Source organism: Corapipo altera, unplaced genomic scaffold (genome assembly GCF_003945725.1).
Source record: "Corapipo altera isolate COAL_440 unplaced genomic scaffold, ASM394572v1 62, whole genome shotgun sequence".
Classification (NCBI taxonomy): Eukaryota; Metazoa; Chordata; class Aves; order Passeriformes; family Pipridae; genus Corapipo; species Corapipo altera.
Genome location: NW_020884894.1, coordinates 10,613,515 through 10,635,913, shown reverse-complemented (window position 1 = coordinate 10,635,913; position 22,399 = coordinate 10,613,515). Strand labels below are relative to the sequence as shown.

The following is a 22,399-nucleotide window of genomic DNA, read 5'->3' as shown; positions in this document are numbered from 1 at the left end:
AATGTTTGGCAGCCTCGAGTTATTCAGCAGAGTGGAGAAAATGTTCCAGCTGAAGGCAGCAGAAGGATGGCTTCCCTGCCCAGGATCCCATTGGCCTCCAAAGAAAGTTGTTTGGCTCCTGTACCTCACAAAGCCTGCAAGGCTGGGCAGAACCAGGACATCCCAGCAGCTTATGGGGCTCTGCACTGCATGCTGGGGGCTCTGGGGGCAGAGAGCCTTCTCAGGTGTCTCTGTGTGTGACAGGGGAATTTGGCACTGTTCTCAGTAGGGCAGTAGAGCCTGGGAAGGGGAGGACTAAATGGGAACCTCAGGGTGAGCCCCATGCTCCTGGACAGGGTTATGTTCCCTTCCCTCCCAGACTGAGCCCAAAACCTGGCACCTCAGGACATGCCAGAGGTTTCTTCCCCTGGACATCTGACAGACCAGGAAACCCAGCTCCCCTCAGCCCAAAAGGCACAGCAGCTTTTCTGCATCCCAATGCAGAGCTGGCTGGGCCTCCTCCCCCTGCTGCTCACCCTGCTCCAGCACAGAAATCAGGCTGGTTACACACCTCTGGGAAAAGGTGATCCCCGATCCTTACCCCTCAGGGAAGGCAGTCCCATGTAACACCCACAGGGCCCTAAGGAGAGGGGACTGCTGTTACCCCCACACTGGTTATGGTGCTGAGCCCTGCTGGGACATCAGAGGCTCAGGTAGAAGTGAACCAACAGTTGGGAACATCGACTGGGCAGATCCAGGAGTGGCTGCAAAAATGAGGAAACTGTTTAGCAAAGAGTATAGAAAATTTTATTGTGGCCAGAGCTACTAAAGAGCTCTGTACATGATTTTGGGACTGGTTCTGCATGGACAGAGATTAAGAAAACACACAAGGTCTGCTCAGGGGCACCTGCTGCAGAGGAATTACCAATGCCTTCTGGTGGAGGGACAGCTGGCCTTGGAAAACCCTGAGCCCAGTGTTACTGCAGAGTTTCCTTGGATGACAGTGGACATGAGGAGAAACAAGAGGAAGGCCTTTGTCTAACCAGGACCCATTGGTGAGCAGATGCCCTGGTCTCTGTAGACACCCAGTGCCACATGTGCTGGTCCAAAAAGGCTGGACCCACACTCACCTGCTTTTCCAAAGGGTCACACTGCCAGTGGATGCTGTTAGCCACAGCAGCAAGGGAAGTTGCAAGGAGGGTGACCACAGGCCAGCCCTTCCTGCAAACTGAGACAAGCCACATGAGACTTCACTTTTGCTGATCAATGGATCATGTAATTTGATGAGGAGTCAAGGTTCCTCATCCCAGTTCTTTCAGGAGACAAAAATCAGACAACAGAGAAGAGTGGTAAGGCAGCCCTTTAAAACACCCCCAAGTCTTTCTCCCTGGGGCTGGTCTCTCCCATCAAGGCTGGGAGTCCAGCCTGCCTGTCCCATGTTGGCTGTGCCCAAAGAGCCTTTGTCCTCAGATATCCTGTCCTGCCCTGAACCATTTCAGATAAGTGCTTGCAGATTGAGACAGGCGAGGGGAGAACACCTTCACTTGACTCACACAGCAAACCTGCTCTGCCCTGTCCTTCTCTCACCTGCACCCACCGTAGTCTGGACAAAGGGTCAGTTGTGCTGTCCATGCATCAAAGATTTGGTAGGGTGATGAAGACTCCCCCGGCTTCCTTTTCTTTCCTAATTCTTCCCTGTTTGTTCACCAGCACCAGGGGCCTGTCTGGAAATGGTGCAACTGGTCACATCAGCCACTCAGGGCACCGGCCGTGCCAGGGCTGTGCACGTGCCACGGCTGCCAAGTGACAAATCATGTCAGGCACTCCCATGCCTGTGGCAAGGCCTGTTGGGATCTGTGCATAGCTGCTCTCCCGGGCTCTGAGGTTAGATGGATACTAGGCAGATATGGGCTTGCTGGAAGCCCCAGCCTCAGTGCTCAGCCAGGAATTTGGAACAGGGCATGCTGCCTGGGGAAGCCAAGAGGGCAGGGAAAGCCGAGGCGCTGCAGGACAGCAGCCCAGACAGATCCCTGCCTCTCACCCCCAGCACAGGCTGCTGTGACTCGAGGCACTGGCTGTGTGCCCCAGTGTCTGCTGTGGGATCTTTCTGCACCACACACACTCCAGGCTTGGCTGGGCACTAATGCAGATCTGGCAGCCCGGGAAATGGAAAGGTTTCAGGACTTGCTGCATCCCAAAGCTTCTGATATGAGAAGGCTGCACTGTGGGGCACCCCAGGCTGCTGGGAAGGGGGAGCAGGTCAAACTACATTCCCTTCCAGAGAACATGCTGGTGGTGGACTTGGCTTGAGGGGGCACAGTGGAAAGCGGTATAGGGAAGGGACAATCCTGAGGTTACTCCCTGACCACCTGCTGAAGCCCCTGCGCATGATTCAAAGACTGACAGGTTTAGGCAGATGGGAAACACAGATTTCGGGGCACAGGGAAGAGCAGAGATGCAGCCTGGTTCTTCCCCACACACTCTCCTGGGAAGTCCCTGCAGTACCAGCATGCAGAGGGCCAGGAGGGGTTGGACCTTTCCTAAGGAAAGCACTGGAACTCTCTCGAGCAACAGGTCTGCCTCAGGTTTGCCACCTTTTGCTGCCTCTTGCCTTTGGCTGAGGGTGAGAAATGTCTCACTGCAGCCTGACAGCACATGCACAGTGAGGGATGAGCCCCTTAGGCCTCTACACAATACTAACACTGTTCCCAAAGGCTGTGGCTTTGGAATGCTGATCCCTAGGCCGCTGTGGTGTTTGTCCTTATGTCCTTTGAGCATGGATCATGTCTGCTCACACGCTGCTTGCTGGTGCATTTTCTGTGGTCAGGCTCGGTTGTGCTCTCCCTGGGCTGCAGCTGGGGGACAAGAGGTTCTCCACTGCCCTTACTTACAAACACATCAGGAACCTTAGGAAAAAGTTCCAGGTCTTGTTCCAAGCGTCTCTCCTGCTGGCAGCCTCTCCTTTTTACCTTGTGCTCAGAATACAGGTTCTTCTTCCTGTCACCTCTGGGATTGTCTGTGGACAAGGGATAATGTTGAGAGTTGCTTGAGTTATTCTTAGGAGGCCCTTGAAGGGCTGTGTTCTCAAGGTGAGTCTGAGCCACAGGAATCTCATCCATGGACTCAGCAGACTCTGAGTGATAGTCAGCTGGGGGTCCTGCTGCCTGGATGAGGCTGATGATACTGGAGGGCACAGCAGCTCTCAGAGGAGAAGCTGGTACTAAGAGGTGAAGGCTGTGGCAAGGTGAGGGGGCAGCAGGTGTGGCTGGGAACTCTGTAGATGGAAATAAAGGGAGCAGAAAGCTTGAGAGAGATCTCTCAGGCCCACAAAGACATCAACAAGCCCAGGAACTCTGCTGTGGCTGATCCACCAGTGTTAAGGAAAATCATGCCTATATTTACACAAAATTCAGCAGAGAAACTGAGTGGGGCACTCTCACCTGACTGGGGATCTGGGAAGGAGGGCTGACGTGTAGCATGTTCTTTAGATCCACTGTCCACTGCCGAGGAAGAAGCTTTGTGCATCTTCTTTCTTCTTTTCTTCTGCTGCTGTGAAAGCAAGAGGCCCAAGAGAGAAGAAGTCAGTTTATCAGCCCAAAGCAATGAGACAGACAGTTTTTTTACTTGCCACCTCTTTTTAATTCCTCCTACTTTGAATAATGAGCACTAGGTGTAACCGAAGTCCAAGAATATTTTATAGTTTAAGACTGAGTTGCTATAAAGCAGTGATAGGGCACAGGTACTGAATGAACACACACATTATCTGCATACAGTGATTCTCTGTGTGTTGTCTCATACAGCTGGAGGGTTTATGAGACACTGATCACTTGTATTGGTAAAGCCAAACTAGAAGAGGGGGCCAAAACTCATGTAGCACAGGACATCCCAGGACAAATACAAGTATAGATGAAAAGGAGTTTTTCATATCATGTAGATGACAAGATTTTGATAATAAGCTTGGAGGAAAGGGGAAGAGCACCACCATCTGCAATTTGAGCAAGAGGGGAGAGCATCTGGATGCAGATACATGAATATCAGGAGCACAGACTTTGGACAGTTGTTTCACAGGCTCAAGCTTCATGCCCTGTGTGAGCAGGGAGTAAGCACAGCCTGCACTGGAGTGAGTGTGTGCCCCTGCACCTCGAGGGATTGTCAGCAGCAGAGGTTTGGGGTGTAGCAGGTCCTGCTTACCTGAGAAGGGACTGCAAAGCGAAGAGCTGGGGGGTCTGGGGAGGAGCTCTGCTCAGGGTCACCTTCTTTGCTGTGAACATAGAGCTTTGGAAAGCTAAAACACACAGCGGACACATAAGGTGAGTCCCTAAGACAGGAATTAACTCTGACTCCCTTGTTGCTTGCATGTACACATCAGCCTGACTGAAGCCTCCCCTGCCTTGCACAGCATTCCCAGCAAAACTGCACAGCTGTGCCAAATACGAAGGAAATTCCCAGGGACACAAGTTAACAGGCAAGGATTAATTAAGAGACAAAGATCTTCTTTTCCCATGAGTGCTTGCCTGTGTTATAAACTTTGCATCTCTTGACAACCTGAAATCATGTAACTATAATGAGCACATACAGGAGTCACAGGACAAATCAGGCAGCTTCAAAGTAATTTTAACATAAAACAATTAATAGAAACCACTTTGATATAAAATATTTACTGTAAAACAGCATTAATAGAGTATACTAGGAATGATATTTTCCCAGGGGAGGGAAAGCAAGTATTTACCCCCTCTTGAAACTCAAAGATTTCACTGTGTCTTGGTCAAAATACTGGTGCTCCCTATCCTCCTAAGTACTTCTGTCTTAGGGTCCATCAGTGACCTTGATGACAATTTCCCATTCACCATACACACTGCTGGGAGACTCTTCTCACCCTTTTCCTGAAGTTACTGTTGAGAATTCCACTGCTTGAATTCCAGGGTCTGTATAGCCAGGGTTACCTGACAATAAGTCTGCTTCCTGGAAAAAAAAAAAAAAATTAACATTTTCAGACTAATATGGACACAGAGTGGAGAAGAGGGATTTTCATTACAGATGTCTCCTTTCTCCTCATGCCAGACATTTTCTGCCACCCTTACAGGTACCACAGCTGAAACTCAGCAGGAGTCTGCTGCTTAAGGAGATGGAAAACCAAGACTGACACAATTAGAAGTCCCTGATTCGTTCATTTGGTCCAGGCAGTATTTTGTGTGACTCAAAACCAAATCACACTTAGAGAGATCAGCTTAGTCATTTCTTGGGACCACATTCAAAATACCACTTAAAGCCTCCATTAGTTACACAGTTCAATCCGAGGAACTACTCAGTGAATGCAAAAAAACCGTTTTTTAAATGCAAAATGGCAAGGAAGATGAAAGCATGAAACATACAGGAAAAACATAAAGTATTTGCTGTTTCTTGTGTGATCCTGTATGGTTGATAACTTCTGTTTTTTAAAAAAAGCATGTGATACATTGATCATTTGCCTCAGGTATAGATGAACTCAAAGCAATGCCACACTGAATGTGAAAATTGCATATTTTCAGATACATATAAGAAGACTCAATAAATAAGCCTCCTAAATCCAATTGTTTGCATTACAGAAAAGGACTCCAATTCTCCCTCAGAAGGACCCAGTTAAGATGGTCAGAGTACCAAGGGATGCAGGCCATGAAGCCCTGTTATCAAAAAGGATAAACCATGCTCAGAAGAACCTTGACACTACTTATCAGCTCCTCTTAAACTTGAATAACCAGCAGGACAACTTCCTCTTAAGCATTTTAGCATCCAGTGATTATAAAGACACTCATTTTAAGGTAACTTTTAGGTGGTAAAGATGGAGGGATTTAAAATCTGATAGGCATTAGCTTCAAAAACAGCTTAAACAAGCTCATGAAGACCTATTTTTCTGAACAGCCTGATCAGCAAATTTGAGAAAATGAAGTCAGAGTTGGACATCCCCCAAATGAGTTCCTGAGAGATCCAGGGCCTCTGCACTTCACCAAATTCATAAACAATCAACAAAAGAGCAGAGCAGTGAGAGGCCTGGTGATGACACTCCCTGATTTAAGGCATTAAAAATGAAAGTCAGCCACAAAGAGCTGCGGAAGAACCTTGTGATCCTGAATTGCAGGGTGAGAAAATGGCACACAAAAATCAATGTTGCCAGAGGTAAAGATGGAAAGTGATGAACATGGGGAAAGCAGGGCAAACTTTATAGACAGAGCCATGGTCTCTGAAATAGAAAAGAATCCCCGGAGCTGCACGTTCAGTGGCAGCCAAAAATATAATTTCAGATGTTAGGGATAAAAAGGAAAGGCAAATAAAAGGAGAAAATAGAAAATAGTTTCATGTTACTGAATAAATTCATTGAAAGCATGGACACTGGATTCTTTATAATGTTCCAGCATCTTTCACCACAGAAGACCAGGAAGAAGGTACAGAGAACAGTGACAATGAGAGGCACTGAGCAGTTTCTGTACAAGAAACAGCTGATGGACCAGGGTTCTTCAGTCAGAAGAGGGAATACTCAGGGCAGATATGAGTGGAGAAAGCCTATGGGGAATAATTGTTTAGCAGCTCTCTAAAACAGCACTTAGCATCAAACGAAAAATAATCAGGTAGTAGTTTCAAAAGAAACAGAAGAAAGGCTGCATTTCTGACACAGTGTGGAAATAAGCTGTGGCACTCACTGCCATAGGGTGCTGCAGGTGCTAAATGTGACATGGCTTCAAGAAGTGAGAAAGGTTCATGTGAGAAACCAGCAGATACAAAGCTGTTTGAAGCTCTGTGCTCCAGAAGCCCCTAACACACCCTGCTGAGTGCTGGGAGAGAATACTCTGTCTCAGCAGCCAGAGCTGGCCAGTGTCAGAGCCAGCACACTGGTCTGATCCCCTTTGGCCAGCCTTCTCCCCATGCAGCAGAGATACTTCCAAAACCACTAGTTCCTTTCAAACATCTTGGCATCAATGTCTGGAGTCTCTGTACTCATGCAATTGTTAGATAAGAGACTTGCTCAACTGGAAAGACTTCAGAATTGCTGCATTTTGTTAACATGCTTTGTGTTTAACTGCTCTTGGAAAGAAAAAAGAAAGAGGTGGAGGGGAATTTGCAGCTGTTTTATAGATGGTGACATAAAATTTGAAGGGAACTGGCTTAGCAATTGCAACTATTAGGAGCTTCTGACTTGAGAATTATGCTATTTAGATCTATTACAGGCAGGATTTAAGCAAGTGCAAGATTAATAATCCACAGAAATTTACTACATGTATTTCACATAGAACTTGTAACTCAAGTCAGATCATTGCTGAACACCAAATGTGCACAAATCTCTCCTCAAAGCTCCTTGGGAGCATTTACAACCAAGATTTACATTCAGGCCTCATGCACCTGAGTCACAAGTGAAGGAGACCAGACACAGTCTTGTGTCTCTGTAATTGCACAGGTGTTTTCAGAGGGTGGCAGGTCGTGGCTGAAGTGAGCTGTAGCAGGAGACATCCCAGTGTGCAGAGTAACTGAAAACAATCAGGGCTCAATGTCCACAGTGCACAAACAGGACTGCAGGACCAGCACTGCGAGAGAGATTAATAAATGATTCATCTCAAGAATAACATGAACGATTTCTTTCCAAGGGGGGAATGAAAGAGCCTTTTTAAAATCCATTTTGCTCATTTCAGCCTTCTATAAATAATGTATAACCAAAGCAGCCACATAAATGAAAGTACCCCACTAAAGCTGAGTAGCGGAAACAAATGGAAGCAGATTCGCTCAGTAGAAAATAAAATGTTCTCTCAGTGTGACAGAAACTACAGCCACAGCAGAGTCCAAGCCTCCTTCTGCTCTCAGGCATCAGCAGGACAGCCAGAATCCTTCCACTGCAGCACCAAGACAAGCCACTCTTTGCAGCTGGGTTGTTCGGATTCAGCTGTTAGTCCTGCTGAAAACAGACTGCGGGATGGACAGACCACCGGGCAAACCCTGGCCCTGCTCACCAAACACCAGCTGTGTCCACCCCAAGGACCATGGTTACAAGCTCATGATGAATTCAGCTCCCTTGCCTGCTGCAGCTGCCCTTATCAACCACTTCAGTGACAGCAAATGCCCTGAAGTGCTGTCTGCCTGGAGGGGAGGCAGAGTTGAACTGGAAAAAAATGCTCTTGTCCCAGGGAAAGTGGATCTCTGAGGATGAGAGTGAAGACAAGGTTCATCTCAAGGCAACACTGGAAGAAAGAAACAATGCTGAAAATTTGAGGGAAGCTGAGTAAAATCTGTGTCTATTATTTAAAAATCAACCCTCACCAACCTGAATCAGTGTCCAAAGCAAGTTCAAAGCTTTAGGAATGTGAGAAGAATCACATCCCAACTGGCCTCCTATGAAAGCCAGCTCCCTGGCATGAATGTAATTGTGCATTAAAGCATCAGTTTTGGTTTAGTTTGTATTTTTTTGGACTGCTATGCAACAGCCTACAGAAAAAAATCGTTACTTGCACATCCTGCTTTGGGTACAGTAACAGAGGCAAAGGCTCAATGTGTCCAACTGGTTTGCATTTTTTGTGACATCTGAACCACTTAAGTGTGCAAAATTAGGGCTTTGGTTTTGTGCATGTTCTGAGAAGGATTCTACAAGTACATAAGAATCCTTTAACCTGAACAAGAATCCTCTAACCCGAACACAGCCAAAGACTTAACTACAGACCAACATGGAAAACTGAAGCCAAAACCAACACTGAAGCTGGAATAAGGCTCAAAAACAGGGATTAAAGGGGAAATGCATGTTTCTTCTTAGTCCCTAAAATGAATGAGCAGTTCAGACAAAAGCGGGAAGAGGATGATTTCCATTTTATGCTCACAACACGTTGGATCAATTACAAAGGGCTGCTGTGTTCAAGCTAAAGAAGGCTGTATTCAACACAGCTTACAAAAGGCAAGTCACTTGGTGTCCTCCTACTCCAATCTATTTGTTTGTGTTTATCTCTGGTTGCTATGTAAGAAACAAGGAAAATCTGGTGGGTTAACATTTTTTTTTAACAATGTTACTGGGCATCATCCAGTCTTCCTTGTTCCCCAAGGACTGCAGCCCTGAAACACCAAAGTCCTTTTCACCCTGCTCCTTCCAGGCTTGCTGCTCCAAATTAACCATATTCACACATATCTAGAGAAGCACCAGTGCAAACAGGAGAACACCACTGAAAGGCTGCACATCCCAAATGTGCACACACACGTGAAGTTCACCCCTGTTCAAATGCATTTTCAGTATCAATTCATATTCAGTAACTAGATGATTAGAGCTAATGCTTTATTATTGTTTTAATTTTCATAGTAAGCAAAGCTCTATGAGACAAATTGCCAAATATTTTTGTTGTTATGGAAACCTCTGTTTAAACCGAAAGTTCAACTTTTCCAAAACAATTAAAAAAATATAAATATGAAAAGTTAGGGACTCCATATTATACAAAACTGAATTAGCTGACTTTCCCCTTTGCTTTGATAGGGAAAAACCATGGATGAGTCTAGAGAGATCCCAGTATTTCTACACAGGATACATGGATGAAGCTTGGATTTAATTGATTTCTTATGAAATATAAAACTGGTTGTATAGTAGGTAACTTGCATAAAGTGGAAAGTTACACAGGACTGAGAATCACAGAATAATTTAGACTAGGAAGAATTTCTGGAATTTTCTAATTCAACCCCCTGTACATAATTTGTCTGGTCAAAATTTGAGCTAATCCAATAACTGTAGCAAAATAAATTATACTGAGCCTCTCAATTCAGAGCAGGGTATATCTGCCTCTGCAGAGTGCAGCAGCATTAAAGAGCTTGTAGAACTCTTTTTACAGAGATACAGATCAACATCATGATAATCACAAGGACCCTTATCACTATGTAGTCTCAATTCAAAGAAAAGCAGATATCTGGGTCATTTCTGAACAACTGGTGTCCTTTTCACTTTGAAGATGGTTAAATTATTGGTGTGATCAGCTGCTCCATGATTAGTTTCTCCAGCCTTAGAGCTGGCCTCACTTGCAGCCATGACCTGGGATACTGCTCCCACAGGCCACCAAGATGTGCTCTGCCACCTAAACAGCTGGTCCTGTCCTTTCCAGGGAAAGGATTCTTCCCACTCTTCAGTCACCCTCCTTCGTGCTGAGCCAGGCATTTATGTGACTGCTTGGTGAACCAAATGGGAGGGAGCTGGGCCAGCTCAACTATTTTTTTAATAACTTTATTGTTACTCAGATGAGTTCCCCCACCCTGTTCTAACGAACAGCTGTGCTGGCAGAGGAGATGAGACACTGTAGGGCCCAAAACAAGCGGTGGAGGAAGAGAGTGGGTGGGATTGATTCCTTTGAAAGCAGTGCTTGCTTATGCCTAAAGTGTTCATCGAATTACAGGCCTTACACTCTCACATCCTACTCAACCTCATCAAAGTACCTCTAAAGTCTTATCTCTAGCAACTGCCTTTAAAATCTGGAGCTCAGAAAAGTGAAGCAACCTTTACACTGCAGACAAATGAGGTTGGTTTTGAGAAATGGACTGAAAGCAGGACAAGTACCTGTCTGGGCCTCACTTGGGAGGAACAAGGCTCCTGTTGCTTGTCTGCTTTTTCTGCCTCTTGCTGTGGCCGCTGCTGCAGGATGTACTCGTACGTCGTCAGCTTGTGCCACACTGGGAGGAAAGAAAGAGATCTGTCAGCACAGGAAAGGCCACTCCTCACTGCACTTACACAAACAGCCTGAATAACCACACAATCCAATGGTAACTATAAACACAAGAGGACAGATACTCTAAGCCAAAAGTACCTGTGCACTGTACTGTATCTTTTATGCACCTTTACTATATCCTTTATTGTCATCCTCACAGCACTTCCTTGCAGTCCCACTGCTCTTCTAAACCACCATATAATGGTACAGCCTTCTAGACTGCAGTAATTTGTTCACCTCATTTCAGAGCAAATCCTTTATTCATACCCAACAGGTATGAATAGCTCGGTGAGCAATCAGAAGGTATGTGATGCTAAATGGAGGGAAGAAATTGCTCAGGTTACTGTGTCCTGTAGAGATTGAGGCACTTCATGTGCAAACCAGTGAGCATCAAATGCACAGCCTGCCTCGTGCCAAACAGATGTGCCCAGAGCTCACATGTCCTGGAGTTTATGTGCTCTTAATGTCCCCCACACAAACACATCTGCTTCCACAAATGACCAAAAGCACGTGACGTTTCTGAGCAGCTTGGTTTCTTCGTGAGACCCAAAATCTTATCAGGGTCCAAAACTCAGGCATTCCTCCCACAATGACCCTGCTATGGTAAGTATTTTTAGAGAACAAAACCCAGAAATGGATGCTGAGGATTTTTACTGCACAGCCTGGTAGTTATTCCTCCTTTTTACAGAAGCACAGCAGTTAAAGCAGATGCCTGGGATGTCGGACATCTGGACTAAAATCCTTCCTCTGCCTGAAGACACTTGTATCAGTAATATCTTATCTCTCAAAGCCAGAGGAGCAGAGGGCTACTTCACAGGAAAATTGGGGAGAGTAGAGAAGAAGGTGCCCCTCTGCTAAAGCAATCACCTTATGAAGAAATAAAAATTCAGGATCCATTTGGCCAGGAAGGCAGAGCACAGAGAGATGAATGTGAGTCTGCAGCCAAGTGATTAGCAAATGCACTTAATGGGGACAGTGCAGAGTGCTGGCAAGTGCTCCTAGAATGGCACCGTTTGCTTTCTTTGAGAAACAGAATATTGCTTCACAAGCAAAGGGCTACAAACAATTTTTAATTTAGAGTTCGTTGGTGTCTGAGTACTTACTGTGTAACTTTTAAAATATTTTAATAGAGCTATTTAGTTAAAAGAGCTCTGCACTTCTTGGCCAGATAACACTGCAGCACGTAACACACAACATATAATCACAGCCTGTGAAGAGCCAGATATCCTTTCCTATATTCCCTTCCTATATTCCCTACTACTTTTTTCTTTTTATTCTGCTGACTACTGGCTTCTTAGTATTGAAGAAAAAATATATTCTCCCTCCAAGTTTGTGAAGTGCTGTGCTGCAAGACTAGTAATTTTTAATACACATGGACCTACTATTTGGAGAATAACCTACATCCTTCCTTTTGAGTGATCACCGTGAGTAACTAAAACCAGGAAAGTAACTCTGAAATTTCCGCTGTGCTTGTAACAAAACTAGATTCTAAATTTTCAAAGTCATACCTGACTTCAGCCAGGTTTTTTTATGTGAAGCCTAAGGGCATTACCGTTCACAGGGATGCTATTTTCTTTCTGTAATTTAATTATTTAAAAATAAAAAGGCTTATGAAAAAATACTTATGAACAGTAATTAAATTTCAATTGGTAAACTGTACTTCTAGTCCCAAAAGAGGGTAGACAGTTCATTAAAACACCTTAAAGCATTCAGAGGAGACTATTGACAACTACAGATGTGAAATAAGAGGAATTAAACCAGACATACTTTGTCCAACTCCCTGAAACCCAGGGTTTAAGTTAAATGCAGTTGTAAGTGCAATGCATACTCAAATGTAGCACAAAATACAGGCTTCAGTATGGTAACACCCCTCCTTTAAAGCAAGGACTTACTACATTCTGCACAGCTGGAACCAGTTTCATTAGGGCAGCAGATTTTAATGTAACAAAACATTAGCAAAAATTAACAATAATTAAATTAATTAATTAATTAAAAATTGAGCCAAAAGTAAAAGTTAATTTGGCTCAAAATTGATTCTGAAAAAGGAAAAAGAATCACCCCAAGACAAGAGCAGCCAAAAATCCCCCGTAGTGCACATGCATGTTTCTGGCAGAGAAAGGTCTCTATCCCAGGCACGGAGCACCCTCTGGTGGAAGCTGTGCACAAGGACAGGATAAATTCTGCTCAGAACTAAACCGAATAATCCTTTTTCATCCAAAAGAAACCTCACTGGAGTGGCCCCAGCTTTGATATGCTTTTTTTCCTTCCACGGTTCTAGAGATCACCTTTTGAATCCCCAGGTATCGCCATTAGCCCAGCAAAGCCAACAGTCAATTCCACCAAGAAAGCAAAATTGCAGCATGACCAAATTTAAGTCAAGCTCAGAGAGGCTCTAGAAGGAAAAGGACGGTGTCCTCACTGACTGTAACACCCGTGCCAGCTGAGGAACACTCACCCATCGAATGCTGCACTTCAGCACTGCAGCTGGTTTGCTTCTGGAGCCACGCTGGTTTGTGCTGACCTAGTTTGTGCTGGCACCTGCACAGATGTTAACTGAGAACCTGAAAATCCATCCAAGGATCCTCTGTAACTGCCGTCCTTCACTTCTCTTCCACATCCCTCCTTCCCTAGTTTTGGCACCACCATCTAATGCAAGTGTAAGATCTTTTCCCATCAAGACTTTCGTCAGCAGCCAAAAAGCATTGGCTTCACTTTAGAAGAGGACTGAAAAAAGGTTTTTGATGCCCATCTGTACATAAACAAATATAAATACCCCTTCTTGACAGAGCAACAAGCAGGAGATCTAAAGAGAAGCCTTTCTGAAAGCCTCTTCCCCTGAATTCCACAAGTCTTGTGTCAATATGGTACAAGTTCCATAAGGCGACCTTGGCCTGGATGTCAGGGCTCCTATTAGAAATTTAGCTCAGGACATCCACATTTCTCTGGGATAAGGGAGAAACAGGCTCTCTCACACACCCAGGGTACAGTGAGGAGACTCACAGAATCAATCTGAATCTGCCACTGCTGGCACCATGCCAGGATTGACCACTTCATCCCACCTGGTCTCTCCAACCCTCTCCCACGTGCTTCAGTTCCAGGACAACACAGCTCAAACATGAATGCACAGGCCCAATGCAAGCCCCACATTACACATGCACTGATAAGCCTACCTGGTACTGGGGGAAACTCAGAAGTATAATGTTAACCCCTAATTTTCTACCTTTCCAATAGCAATCTTGCACAATGTTTGTCTATTTGTGACACGGGTGAACACACGGTGAATGTAGGATGAGTAGAAGCAAATAAAGTGAAAACAAAACAGGGATGCAGAGGACAGGAACATAACACCTACAGAGATAAATGTGAAAGGTCAAGAGGTGGCCCAGCAGGATCACGGTCACCAGGCTCAGAAGAATAAAAATCCCAGCTGTGACCAAAATGGCAGGTGCCTTGGTCTCAACAGGAGATGCAGGAAGAAACACAAGCCAGCGGTCCATGTGGTTCCTTAGAGCTGTAAAACAAAGGGAATTGGAGGTTAAAAGGATTGTCCAGGTAGGAAATATCTCTAACTAAACTTTACAGCTGGAAATCTTGTTAACTCAAAAGCAGCTGCAGACCCACTGTGCACTGGAGGCCTAAGAAATCTGGTGCCTGTGGGGACTGTAGGAAGAGCAGTTAGCTCTGTAAGGAAAGACACTCCATCCAGCTGAGCAGAGATACTCTAACAGAAACATAAAATAGAGTAAGGAACGGAGTTCCTCCTGAGTGGAAGAGCCCACAGAACCCAAACCCATATGGAGATATGCTGGCTGGTTCACAGGGTGCTCAGCTGAAGCACTGCAGTACCATCAAAGTGCTGGTCGGAGCGGAGCATCGTGGGGTCGACGAAGAACTCCACAAAGACGTAGAAAGCAACGAGCAGCAGAAGCCCCAGGCCCAGGATGGCAGACAGAACACTATTCAAAAAAAGCCTGCAAGAAGGGGAGAGGTCTCAGTGGCTTCAATAACATCACACATACAATTCAATATCCCAGACGCTAATAAAGATGGAGATAAAGACAGCTGTCTCAAATTACTGTCACGCTTTCTTACACTTATGATAGATACTGGTGAACAGTCTGACTTATTTTTTGTTACCCTGAGGGACTAAACTGTGACCCTTTAGAGCAGCTGTGGTTACAAAACATTCAAGTATATCTAGGACAGACAAAGAGCTCCCTGCACAAAATCTGAAGGCAGTGAAACGTGGCACCCAGCAGCAACAACACTTTGCTCTCCACAGGGTTTTAGTGCAGGAAAGTAAACTGAGAAGCATCAGTGATAGTCTGCTTATTCTTATCTGAAACCTGGCATGGATTAGAGGTGTCTATATGCTGCTGTGAATCCTGCCAGCTGGCAAGTCTTGTAGGGAAAGCACACAATCTGGATGCAGGTGGTTTCAGATCGGAACAGCATGATCGTGGTTCTGTTCCCTCTCCAGCTCTCAGAAACATTAAGGACACCCAATTAACATCCTGTAAGCCTTTTCTAATAGCAAAGAATAAGAGTATGTCCTCTGTTTTTACTCACAGATGTTCAGTTACAAAATTCTAATTGTTGGGATTTTATCCCTGGTTATTTGAACATCATAATCATGCTTGTATTTTCCACCTAATTTTCTCATGACTGATTTTACTCAGCCAGAAACTGAAAGAAAAGTGGTTCTGTGTGGCTGAGTACAGACTGGACTGAGATGCAGGAGAAGCTTGGGAAGAGAAGGAATGACATTACTGATGCAGTGTTTTGCTCCTGTCACAACGCCAGGCTCCTACCAGTAATTCCTCTCTCCCACACAGTTGTTGAGCCATTTGCAGTGATGATCAAAGCCACATACACACTTGTTGCAAGTTCCACAGTGCTTTGACTTGGCACTCCTGCCAAAGAAAGGGTGGCATTAGCGTGGCAGCACCAGCTCATTACCATGACTTTCCAGTGACACAAACACAGGGGGGATACAGCAGCAGAGATCCTGGTAATAGTGTGAAAACCTTCTGCACCAAGAGCGCTTCAACTCCCAAACATATCTGGCATTGCTGGACCCCAATCCCAAACACTACCAAATTTGCCTTGCAGTGTACTGCATGATTTCTAAATTGGAAATTGTTGATTTCTGATTTGAATCCCTTCAACAGTTCTACAAAGCTTGATCTTAATGCCTGCCCTTCAAGCATTTCCTGCTACCTTATTAGCATACAGCCAGATACAAGCACACACACACACACAGAGTTACACACTGTTAGGTCAAACACCAACACCCAGATAACACAGAACACAACAGCCCTCTCCACACAACATGTGAGCAATGAAATAAAACACAGAACCCTGCACACATTCGACAGCAGGTCCCCACCCAACCACCTGAACCCTGCCACGGGATGAAGCTGAGCTCGCGCTGCAGGAGCTCGGTTTCAACAGTTCAGTCTGACATTACAGATCAGTGGTGAAGTGCAAAGGTAAAGAAGACAGAGAAATAGGAAGAAAAGAGAAGATACTTACACATCCACGTCACAGACATGGCAGTGATGGTTTTCAATGACATGGGCATGCTGGTTACGATTGAAGGTGGCCAGAGGCCCCAGATAGTTTTTTTCTCGCACATTTGCATCCGCAGGATCAATGGAGACTGCAGTAAGATGAACAACTAAATGGTAGATAAAACACACTCCTGGACACTGAAGTAAGCACACAGTTAAGGATTTAATGTCTTTAAATTTATCTTTTAATCCTTAATACACAAAGCCCACATGGACAAGGAATATATGACAGAATTGGAAACCACCATATAACTGATTGCAGCAGTTTATTAACAGAGATGTTTGCACTGTAATAAATATCCTCCAGAAAAAGATAACTAAATCTACAGGAACAATCTTCCTTATTGTGTACTATGCTGCCTCACAGAAATGTCATTCCTAGCAGAGGGAGTTTTTAAGAGTTACCTTTACTTACCAGAATCTGACCCTGCTGACAAAGGTCCACATTTCTTAGTCCATACAGACCCCTTGGAAAGGAGAGTGGTTAAGGTTGTGCACATGCCCCTTCACAAGACCAAATTCCAAGAAGGAAAAAACAAAAGTCACATCAAGGAACTAGTATTGATCACCTTGCTTCCCTTTTCCTTAGCCAGAATTCCAAGACAGAGGAGCACCCCTTTAGAGTAGGCTCCTACACAATTTACAGCCAGGATCCAGGATTTGTCATTGCTCCTTGAAATATTACCTGTTTGGATTCTTGTTTCAAAATGCAGTACTAAGTTAGAACAAATATGTTTTAGGCTTATTTTGATCAGATACCTGAAGTAGCTGCTGATATTGGGAAATAACATACAAATACATATGAATATGCAAATGCAAAGCAGCAGCCCTGCATGCCTGGAGCACCCCTGTGCTCAAGGGTTTGCTTTTCAATACACTGCAGCTAAATAAGCATGTGTGCAAAAATTAACCTCCTGGTTACACCCAGATGTGCACATCACTGATCATATCAAGGCCTATGGAAAATAGAGCAGTGTAGTAAGGAAAAAAACTGAGGTCTTTGAGAGGTCCAGCTGACTGGAGCTCTGATGGCTGGTGCAGCAGAATGGGAAGGGATTTGCCTTTGACACAAAAGAGACATTAGTGCTTTATTAACTGGAAGTAAAACTTTGGGATACATTAATCTGTTGAATTAGAATGACTTTAGATTGCATTATGAAGACATTTGGTAGACAAATTCACGAGGTTTGAGCTGTTACAGTACCAAGGATTTGGGTAAGCTAAGTAGATGTAAGAACACTGTGAGCTAATGACATTAATGCCTAAATCACACAGATGTAACTAAAACAATGATAAGTAAAATCATCCCAAACATATCAAAGACTCATAGACTAATGTAAATCAGATGTATAAATTATGTAAAATGCACATCCCATCTCTTCAGAACTTTTCCCAGGATTCTCTCAGTAATATTTCTTGGTTATCTGGTTCTGGCTAAGCAAGCACCAACCGTCACTGAGCCACTTGGTCTAGTTTATTTTCACCAGGAAGATGCTGCCAGAAAGATGAGAAAAGCCAACACTTGCTCACAAATTATAAACTCTCACCAGGCTGTTAAGCATTAAATTCAAACCTCAGAATACCAGTGACCTAAAGTGAGGATCTCAAAATAACTGGTTTTTATAGACAGGACAAGATCAAGGTGATGATTATCGTTCAGAAGAAGATTCTGGTTCAGCTGCTTTCTCCTGTGCTTCCTATGCTAACTGCTGCTAAAAAACCCCCACTGACAGTTTGTTACAGCCCTTGTAACAAACTCCTCTTGACCAAAGGATACGATATAGCCAGCGGGCAGCCAGTGGCGGGGCAGGAGAGGAACCAGGATTCCAAAGCCAACCAGCGCAAAGAAGAGGTACAGCAGCCAGGCAGTGACCTGGAACAGGTGCAGAGGCCAGCTCCAGCCATTTCTTCGAGCACGTTGGACCTGCACCTCGGGGACAGCTTCACCCAAATCCTCTGGAGCTATCTTATTATGAGGTTTGTTGCAGATATTCATCTACAGAAATCAAAAATGGAAAACAAAAAGGACGTGATACAAAAATATTGTGCCCGAGCCCTGGTGCTGGACACGTGCTACAAGGTGGACCAAGTCAGAGAGACTAAAATGATGACACACCTGAGGAGAGACTTCTCTCTGCATGGGGGATTTGTGATCATTAGGAACAAAAGGGTAAAACCAATTTCACACGCTAAAAGCAAGTGCTGATGTCTGTGTGAAACAACCATACCCCAAATTTGCAGCTAAGGGAAACTCACAGGTTTTGCCAGTCTTTTGAATGGCTCTAGACCTAAATGGAGCAGAAAGAGCAAAGAGGGTATTTTGGAGGCAGCCTGGAGAGACAGTATGATATGCTGTGACCTGGGGATGTGTTCCTGTCAGATGATGCCTGGAGGATGTCAGAACAAACACTTTCACCTGTCTCAGAGATGCCAGGTCTCCCTGCCAGGTCGTGCAGACACGTGCAGTGAGAGCCTGTGGCCCCATGGCAGCACACAGTCTAATACTGCAATTTAGCACAAGGAAACAGAGATGCCTTTGTCAGGAATAAAGGAAGTGCAAAGACTAGAAACTGAAAAAGCGAACTGATAACCCAATGACAAAAAGGGGAAAAGAAGCAGGAGCTACTCCACAACACAAGTATAAATCAGACTGTTGCTAGAGGAAGAGAACTGAAAGTTGCACAGGCAGGACATCCACACAGGAAGCAGCTTGGTTATTCAGCTGTCCTATGATATCTGGACTCCTGGCATGACACAGCAAGACTTAACTGCAAAGATGAGTTATGAACCATAACCTGGAAAGTTCCAGATGTTTACAATTCTTGACTGTACAACAGCTCCGAGCTCAGAGGCAATTTCTCCTTTTGTTGGTTTGTGTTGGATTATTAGTTGCTGCTTTTCACTTGCCACAGAGCTAGGAGGAGTTTCTAATAACAGAGAGTTGGGCTGCTCTGCTTCACGGAAAACTCAGGTGCAAGAGATACCAGGGAGAACAAACCAGGCAGCAGGTCTGGGGCAGCACCACAAAACCAGCACTGAGAAGCTCTGCTTGACCTGGGCCCACTCCCAGTACCTCTGCACCACTCCCACCCTTCCTTAGTAACTAAAGAGGATGTGCAATTAACAACTCACACGATAAGCAACTTCAATTAGTCTGATTAACTTGCACGTGAGAGCACTGAAAGAAAAGGAGGAGGACTCTGGCTCACTTGTGGTGTTTCTGATAATGGTTCCAATGCCAGAGCAACGCCACAGGGCTGGAAGAGAGAGTGAGCAGGACAATTCCAGTCTTGGCATGCCAACAGTCCTTCAGCCCCAGGCAAAGGGCTGGAAACGTATTTTGGGGTCAACTGGTAGAGGAGTGAGTAAGAATAGAAAAGAACATAATTTATATTCCTCAGCACAGTCCTATCAACAAGCAGCCTTTGAGGTAATTAGCAGCATCTGCCTGCATTCATAGCTTAAATTGCTACATGGCAACTGGCTCATCACTGATGAGAAACAGTTTCCAATCATGCCATCTTCTTCTCATTAGGTTGTTGAAAACTTTCTTGTGCATCACCTTGAGCTACCTGATACAAAACCTGCTCAGATCATTTGAAGAAATTCCCAGGTTTTTCCTTTCTCCTAATCAGACCTTGGCTAGGGTAACAGGCCCACAGAGATCCCAGAAAGAAAAGGAGGAGGTTCTGCTGCAAGATTTTGCTGTTTTGTGACAATGGATGGTTTTAACACTATGGTATTTAATGTCCAAAACTTTGGTACAATTGGACAGAATTCTGTCAAACACTCTGTGACTGAAGCTGCCTCCTGGTCAGGCTGTCCCTATGGCTGCAGCCATCCCAGAGCAGAGTCTGGCTGTAACAGGCTCTCAGGAAGGAAGAAAGCTCGTCCCATTTCAGGACCAAAGTTCCTCTTGCCTTTCCCTGACAACTCAATGGCTTGTAGCTGATGCAATGATGAAAAACAAAGCTCTGTGCCAAGAGGACACAGCAGAGAATCACAGAATGGTTTGGGTTGGAAGGGATCTCAAAGTCCATCTTGTTCCACCCCCTGCCATGGGCAGGGACACCTTCCACTATCCCAGGTTGCTCCAACCACTGTCCAACCTGGTCTTGGACACTTCCAGAGATGGGGCAGCCACAGCTTCTCTGGGCAATCTGTGCAAGGGCCTCACCACCCTCGCAGGGAATAATTTCCTCCTATTATCCAATCTGACCCTGCCCTCTGTCAGTGTGAAGGCATTCCCCCTTGTCCAGACACTCCGCCTCCCCTTCCCGATGGGATGCCCTTATGCTGTGGGTATGCCTAGCACTCCTTTCTACCCAGCTCCAGAAAAGGCTGAATACAAAAAAAACAAGGCATGAAGTCACTATCAGGGTGCTCAGGGCAGACAGCGAGAGAAGCAGCGGTACGCAGGGGCAGCCACCAGAGCAGGCACCAGGGGCCGAGCCGGGCGAGCGGGTTCCCGAGCAGCCGCTCTGGTAAGAGCGGCGTAAACCCCTCCCGCACCTCCAGCACCTCCCTTGCCTCACCTTCTCCCCGCAGAAGCGGTTGGCAGCGGCCCCGTCCCCGCCTCATGCCCGGGCAGGGCGCGGGGCCCGCGGCCGAGGCCTCCACGGCCGCTCCCGGCGCCTCCTCGGGCCGCTGGGCCCGTCGCCATGGCAACGGCTACGGCGGCGCGCGGGGCCCAAACGGCGCCGGGCGCGATCGTTCCGGGGGGACACGGGAGGAAGGGGCGAGGTTCCGTCCCGCGTCAATCCCGGTGTGGGGTCCTCACTGAGACCCACGCCCGGGGAAATCCCGGCTACGACACGCCCCACCCTCCCAGGAGGTGAATTTCATATGCCTAGCGATGCCCTAGGAGCCAGCGGTGGAGGCTGGTTGTGAGCCAAAGCCATCCTGCTCCTGAAAAATTCCCTTCCCTATTATGTCAAGTAGTCTTTATAGCATGGAAGTGTGTTATTTTTGTAAATATATATATTCAGATTTACACTGAGATGTAAATGAGATCACAGAATTTTACTGGAGGCTTTGGAGTGGTTCATGTTTAAGTAAAGCAAACTAAAGGACATGGAAATATGGATTGCTTCCGGGAAGCATAGAGTTGTCCATGAAAGATAAAGGATCCCCTGGGCTACCGGGATAATGCAGCATCTGACATTTCTTTGAAATCCTCCCAGCATCATCTGGTGTCAGTAATTCCACCAAGACGGACCCCAGGGATGCCTGGATTATGGAATCACAGAATATCATGAGTTGGAAGGGATCCACAAAGATCATTGAGTCTGACTCCTGGCCCTACACAGGACAACCCCAAGAATCACACCATGTGTTGTCCAAATGCTTCCTGAACTCTGTCAGGTTTGGTGCTGTGACCACTTCACTTAATCAATAAACAAGCAGCAAGAACCATGAAATTATTAGGGTTAGAAAAGCCCTCTAAGTTCATTGAGTCCAACTGTTAACCCTGCACCACTATGCTCACCACTAAACCAGGTCCCCAAGTGACACATCCACACACCCTTTGAACACTTCCAGGAATTCCACCGCTGCCCTGGGCAGCCTTTTCCAGTGCCTGACGACCCTTTCTGTGCAGAAATTTTCCCTTATATCCGATCCAAACCTCTCTTGGCACAACTTGAGGCTGCTTCCTCTCATCCTGTTACATGTTACCTGTGAGAAGAGGCTGATCCCCACCTGGTTACAGCCTCCATTGAGGGAGTTGTAGAGGGTGATATGGTCACTCCTTTTCTCCAGGCTGAGCCCCACCAGCTCCCTCAGTCACCCCTCATCAGACTTGTGCTCCAGACCCTTCCCCAGATCCATTGCCCTTCTCTGGACACACTCCAGCTGCTCCACGTCCTGCCTGCAGTGAGTTTTGTGAAGTTTTACTGTCATTAGCAGTCAGTAACGTGGGTGTAAGTAATTAATCCAGTCGTGTTGTCCCTAAAGAGCAGAAGAAACCAGCCCCAAACCTCGTCTGTGGTGCCCAGTTTGGCCGGGACACCTCGTGTGCAGGGATAAATATTTACCCCTGTAATTCCCCACTTTGCATCCCAGCCTCTCTCCGCGGTGGGCACGGGCCAGCTGCGGATTTTGGTGACGCAGCAGGGCCGGCCCTGCCAGCCCTGCCCGCGGCTCCGCTGCCCCTGGGGAGGC

General features: G+C 45.9%; 1 protein-coding gene across 7 annotated transcripts; it reads right to left on the bottom strand.

Annotated features, from left to right (window-relative positions):
- Positions 1–770: 770 nt before the first annotated feature.
- ZDHHC1 (zinc finger DHHC-type containing 1) lies at positions 771–20,882 on the bottom strand. 7 transcript variants are annotated; one of them, XM_027646602.1, is made up of 13 exons: positions 20,773–20,882; positions 18,015–18,233; positions 16,653–16,704; positions 16,200–16,326; positions 15,476–15,577; positions 14,511–14,635; positions 14,017–14,175; positions 10,517–10,629; positions 4,923–4,941; positions 4,856–4,886; positions 4,171–4,264; positions 3,420–3,528; positions 771–2,995 (listed from the first exon to the last, which is right to left on the bottom strand). In XM_027646602.1, the coding sequence occupies exons 2-13, from the start codon at positions 18,231–18,233 to the stop codon at positions 2,718–2,720; spliced, it is 1,428 nt and encodes a 475-aa protein (XP_027502403.1). In that variant the 5' UTR covers positions 20,773–20,882; the 3' UTR covers positions 771–2,717. The 7 variants fall into 7 exon arrangements, with proteins under 7 accessions (XP_027502403.1, XP_027502404.1, XP_027502399.1 ...); XM_027646603.1 differs by having other exon boundaries at positions 4,856–4,941; positions 16,643–16,704; XM_027646598.1 differs by having other exon boundaries at positions 4,856–4,941.
- Positions 20,883–22,399: the final 1,517 nt, after the last annotated feature.

Excerpts from the sequence above, each read along its gene's own strand:
- ZDHHC1 (XM_027646598.1), bottom strand. The coding sequence starts at position 18,233 with ATGAATATCTGCAACAAACCTCATAATAAGATAGCTCCAGAGGATTTG. Across the intron at positions 16,327-16,652 it reads GTCAGCAGGGTCAGATTCTG|TCTCCATTGATCCTGCGGAT; the intron begins GTAAGTAAAGGT and ends ATCTTACTGCAG. Across the intron at positions 3,529-4,170 it reads GCTTTGCAGTCCCTTCTCAG|CAGCAGAAGAAAAGAAGAAA; the intron begins GTAAGCAGGACC and ends TTGCTTTCACAG.